Genomic DNA, 4,674 nt, shown 5'->3' with positions numbered 1-4,674 from the left:
TGAAGAGCAGGCAGCACCTCTCCAATCCACATGCACACACCCACACCCACACCCACTCACACCCACACACACCCTCCCCACCTGCTCGAAGATGGTGCCGACGTTTGCGGTGACCATCATGAGTGTGCACGGCGCCTGGCCCTCCGACCGCCGCGGCCGATGCAGGTTGGACTGGATCATCACCACCTCCCCAATATCAGCCTCGTTGGCATCACTGTCGCTGCTGGTGACCGGGGCGTGGGTGCCGTTGCCGTTTGTACCGGCTGCGTGAACTGACGATGATGATGATGATGATGATGGCGATGCTGCGGTGTCTGTTGGCGCTGTGGTTGGCGCGTGCCTCGCTGCGATCTGCGCATATGTGTTCGAGGCCACCGCTGTCGCGGAGGAGACGAGATACTTGAGTGGCGACGAGTGGTGTGAGGCTGACGATGTGGGTGCGGAGGACGCTTCGCCCGGCGCTGATGCCGTGTGGTTGGCTGCGAGTGGGCTGTACTCCACGCTGCCGGTTGTGTCCTCGGTGCCGCCGTTGACTTTGCTGGTGTCCACGGCGAAGAAGGTGCCTGCCTTGATGGGTGGCGGTGCAGAGGCGGGCGGCCTTATGAACGGGTGCGGTTGTGTCGGAGACACGACCGCTCTCAACGAGAGCAGCCAGTCATGGGCGACGGCAGCAACCGCAGTTGCCACTCCAAACACCATCGTGCCGCTGCTGGGGGCGCGTGGGAGAGGGGTCTCTTTACACTTGCTCAGGTGCTATCACTGGCTGATGAGGCATGGGCACGGCCACGAAGAAGCGGAAACAAGCGTCATGGAAGTTAAGAGGAGAAGCAGTGTTGTGTGAGCAGGGGAAGTGCGCGAGGCAGAAGAGACGCAGTGATATGTGACATTTAGGGGCAGCAGTGCACACAGCACAGCAGTGGCGGTGTAGTAGCACGGGAAGGAGTTACTTTGCTGCACCGCACACACACACACACGACATCACACACACACACACACACGACATCGCACAACATCACACGCACAACATCGCACAACCTCACACAACGACATCAAAGCCAGCGACATGTGTCTCTCATTCATGCACTCAAGTGCACGCAAGCAAGCGATGCAGTAGGACACGCTCCACTGCGAGCAAGCATCACAACCCACAACCAGCTTCCCCCAGCCTCAACTCACCAGTCTCGGCAACAACAACAACAACAACAACCAACAACAACCAACCAACGACCAATCCAACGATCGCTGTTGTTTTGCCGAGGAGGACGGCTTCTTTGGTGGATAGTGTCAAATCACAGCGCTCTGTGATAGAAATAGGACAAAAGTCCATTGAATAGGACAGAGCCCACAATGGCTCAACTGTCTTCCCTTCCTCACCTGTCTTCCCTCTTCACCTGTCGCTTTGCATCATCAAAAGCACGCTCTCTCTTCCCACCCCTCACGTCACCATTCTCCAATGCTGACCAACCAACGCAACGTAGTGTCTGTCTACTCTCTCACAAACTAAAATGTACAGCAATCGTCACCAGCAAGCAAGCAAACAAGATCGTCGTCACAATTTTCTCACATGCAGCACAACACACACACACACACATCAGACAAACAAACACACACACACACACAAAGGCAGTCAGGCAAGCAACGAAGCACCCCTGCTGTCAGTTCTCGTGCATGCGCCGGTGCAGTTCGCGCCACTTCTTCATCTCCTCAATCTCTGCCGCGTGCTGCGTCTGCTGGCGGTGCGCGCGTACCTGCGCCCGCTCCCGGTCCATGTACACACGCCTGTTGATGCAGGGCAGACGATTGCAGGCGCCGGGAGTAAGCACGCGCAACATGCACAAAGAAGTCACCAAGTGTGCAAGCGCTCACAAAACTCAGCAACGCACGCAGTTTTCACCACATGGCTGCCACCACCACCACCACCACCACCACCACCAACAACAACAACAACAACAACAACAACAACAACAACAACAACAACAACAACAGCAACAACAACAGCAACAACAACAACAACAACAACAACAACAACAACTTCTTCTTCTTCTTCTTCATCTTCTTCATCATCTTCAGCGCACCTGTACAGGCCAAACTGCGCCCTCTTCTGGCGCTCCAGCTCCTGACGAACGGCGCCAGTATCCCTTGCAGAACAACAAACCAACGAATGCACCAACACCACCGTAAGTTGAGATATCAAGCAGACACGCTGCTCTGGGCCTCTCCAACTGGTGCCCCGCACCACATTGCGCGTGCGTTCGTTCGTGCAAGTGCAACAGGCTCAACTGACCAAAACGGGTGCACCATGTCGTCACGCCAGTCCGTCCACGGCTGCTCGCCCTGCCGAAACACCCACATGGGTGATGGGTTGATGCTGTCAACCGCCATCATCAAAACACTTGCACACACACACACACTTGCACAGACACACTCACACTTGCATACACACTCTCACAATTGTGCACATACTTGCACACACTTGCTCACACATCAACACCGCGCAAAGCACAACCCAACAACAGCAAGCTCACCTGCAAGGATCCCTTTGTCACTTCATCATCTTCGTCATCAACATCGCCTTCATCGCCAAATCCGCTGTCGTTCAGGTGCTGCTGACGCTGCTGTTGTTGTTGCAGCACGTGCTCTGGCAGTGGCGGTGAGGGAATAAGAAAGGCAGGGTGAGGGAGGTGGCATTGTGGTGTTCTTGCGCACGTGATACACACACATACACACAGAGCACGGTGAAACGTTGGTGAGGTTGACACACCTTCTGCCTCAATGGCCTGCAGGCAATGTACAAGGCGCTCCTCGTTGTTCCACATGCCGCCTAGAACCAACACATGAGCACACGTGTTTGTTGGACAACGACATTAGTGTCAGATATTAGTGTCGTTCCCAACACCCATCCCAGCACACACACACGCACACACACACACACACACACGCAACCTGGCAGGAGTTCGTCGATGGGGGTTGCGCTGCGCCGTGTCGCAAGGGAGAGACCGCGCGGTGTTGGCAGCGGCAACCTCAGACACAGACCGCCGCTGGCGTGGGAATGGTGGCGGGCAGAAGACACGTTGATGGACGTGAGAATGGCACATGAGAAGTACACGCGTGACCGCAAGAATGCATAACAAACAACAGACAACAAGCGTGCCTCCTCTCAAGCATTGTGTGTGTGTGTGTGTGCGTTTGTGTGTGTGCGTTTGTGTGCAAGCGTATTCTATTCCCCGCCCCTCACCTTCAGGTGCTCTGCAGCTCGGTGACGAGTTGGGTGTCGCTGCTGTGCTGTCATCTCAGCGCCGGACACGGGGTGGATCGCCTTGATCCCCGGCCATACACCAAAGCATGAGCTCGTGCAGGACGCAAGGCATCGGGCACGCACGCAACAACAAGTGCACGAGCTCTCAAACAACGCACACACGCACACGCACACTCACACACACACACGCGCGAACACGAAATGCACACACACACACACAAACACAAACACACACCTTTGCGTTTCGTTCCACATAGTCATGGTAGTCGCTGTTGACGCGCAGCACCTCTGCTTGTTGCCGTGCGGCCCTCTGTGACAATGCCAGGAGCTTCTGCCGCTTCTGTTCCTCCCGCTCTCGGACACGGTCCAGCACGGCTGTGTGTGTGTGTGTGTGTGTGTGGTGGGTGGGTGGGGTGGGGGGGGATGGGTGGGTTGACGAATGTGTGAGCTGGTTGAATGCGTGAACTAGTTGGCACAGAGCATGTCCACACAAATACACTCACACTACACTACCCACACACACACACTACACACACGTTACATGCATGCATTCACACACATGCATGTATACATGCAAACGCTCACCTTTTCTGAAGGCGTGTAACCTTGCCTCCTCCTCCAGCTTTTGTGCACGTGTTTGAGCTTCCAACAGTTTGGCCTCCGCCTGTCGTGAGTGTAGCCAAGCAGACAACACAACCAACGCACGACGTGAATCGAGCTCTAGAACCACACAACCACACATAGCCACAACCACAATCACACATACAAACACAAACACACACACACACACATACAAACACAATCACACAAACACACAAACACACAAACACACACATACAACGCCCATACAAACACAACCACATACACACACAAACACAAACCACAAACACACAACGCACAACGCACCTCTGGTGCCAAATACTGGTGCGTGCCGTCAACAGCGTACTCCATGCGATGGTCCCTTCGCGCCAGCTCCAGCGCAGACCACATCCGAGAGCCAGTGGCACCGCCATACCCACCATACAGCCCAGCCATCGTGTTGTGCTGTGCTGCTCTTGCTGCTGGCTGGCTTCCCACAGAAACGTTGGGATTATGGAAGAATGGCGATGATATCTATCACTTTTCGGCAATTGGTGATTCCCCCTGCCAACCAGAGAGGAAACCACCAACACCAACAACCAAACACCAGCCAGCCAGCTCCCACCTCGCTCCTGTGTTCCCCTTACCTCTCCTTCTTCGCTCGTTTGTGCTCGCTGACTGCCACACGGAGCACTGCCCACCATGTCAGAGGAATTGCCGGGCCTTGACCCATGTAAGTCAACACCCACTTGTTTGTGTATGTGTGCGTGTGTGTGTGTGTGCATGTGTGTGTGTGTGTGCTGGATTGATGTTTTCTTTGCGGTGTGCAGGCACAACGC

At 55.0% G+C, this 4,674-nt stretch overlaps 3 protein-coding genes across 3 annotated transcripts in view; 1 reads left to right on the top strand and 2 right to left on the bottom strand.

Annotated features, from left to right (window-relative positions):
- The window catches only part of PTSG_05582 (inositol polyphosphate-5-phosphatase), a 5,817-nt gene extending 4,519 nt beyond the window's left edge, over positions 1-1,298 (bottom strand). The window contains exons 1-2 of the mRNA XM_004993393.1: positions 1,177-1,298; positions 82-763 (exon numbers count right to left, since the gene is read on the bottom strand). Coding sequence (XP_004993450.1) covers positions 82-699 — 618 coding nt within the window. The 5' untranslated portion in view covers positions 700-763; positions 1,177-1,298. The remainder of the gene's footprint in view (positions 1-81; positions 764-1,176) is intronic.
- Positions 1,299-1,655: 357 nt separating this feature from the next.
- Positions 1,656-4,362, bottom strand: PTSG_05581 (uncharacterized protein; the record flags this gene model as incomplete). Its single annotated transcript, XM_004993392.1, has 10 exons — positions 4,163-4,362; positions 3,842-3,920; positions 3,492-3,631; positions 3,236-3,316; positions 2,939-3,038; positions 2,762-2,821; positions 2,526-2,638; positions 2,285-2,334; positions 2,076-2,138; positions 1,656-1,779 (listed from the first exon to the last, which is right to left on the bottom strand). Exons 1-10 carry the CDS (start codon positions 4,289-4,291, stop codon positions 1,656-1,658), a joined length of 939 nt encoding a protein of 312 aa, XP_004993449.1. The 5' UTR covers positions 4,292-4,362.
- Positions 4,363-4,387: 25 nt separating this feature from the next.
- PTSG_05580 (uncharacterized protein) overlaps positions 4,388-4,674 on the top strand; it is a 7,939-nt gene continuing 7,652 nt past the window's right edge. The window contains exon 1 of the mRNA XM_004993391.1: positions 4,388-4,568. Within this exon, the coding sequence (XP_004993448.1) occupies positions 4,538-4,568 (31 nt within the window). The 5' untranslated portion in view covers positions 4,388-4,537. The remainder of the gene's footprint in view (positions 4,569-4,674) is intronic.

Source organism: Salpingoeca rosetta, assembly GCF_000188695.1.
Source record: "Salpingoeca rosetta unplaced genomic scaffold supercont1.13, whole genome shotgun sequence".
NCBI classification, from domain to species: domain Eukaryota; class Choanoflagellata; order Craspedida; family Salpingoecidae; genus Salpingoeca; species Salpingoeca rosetta.
Note: the sequence above shows the minus strand (reverse complement) of the source record. Positions and strands in the feature narration are given on the sequence as shown.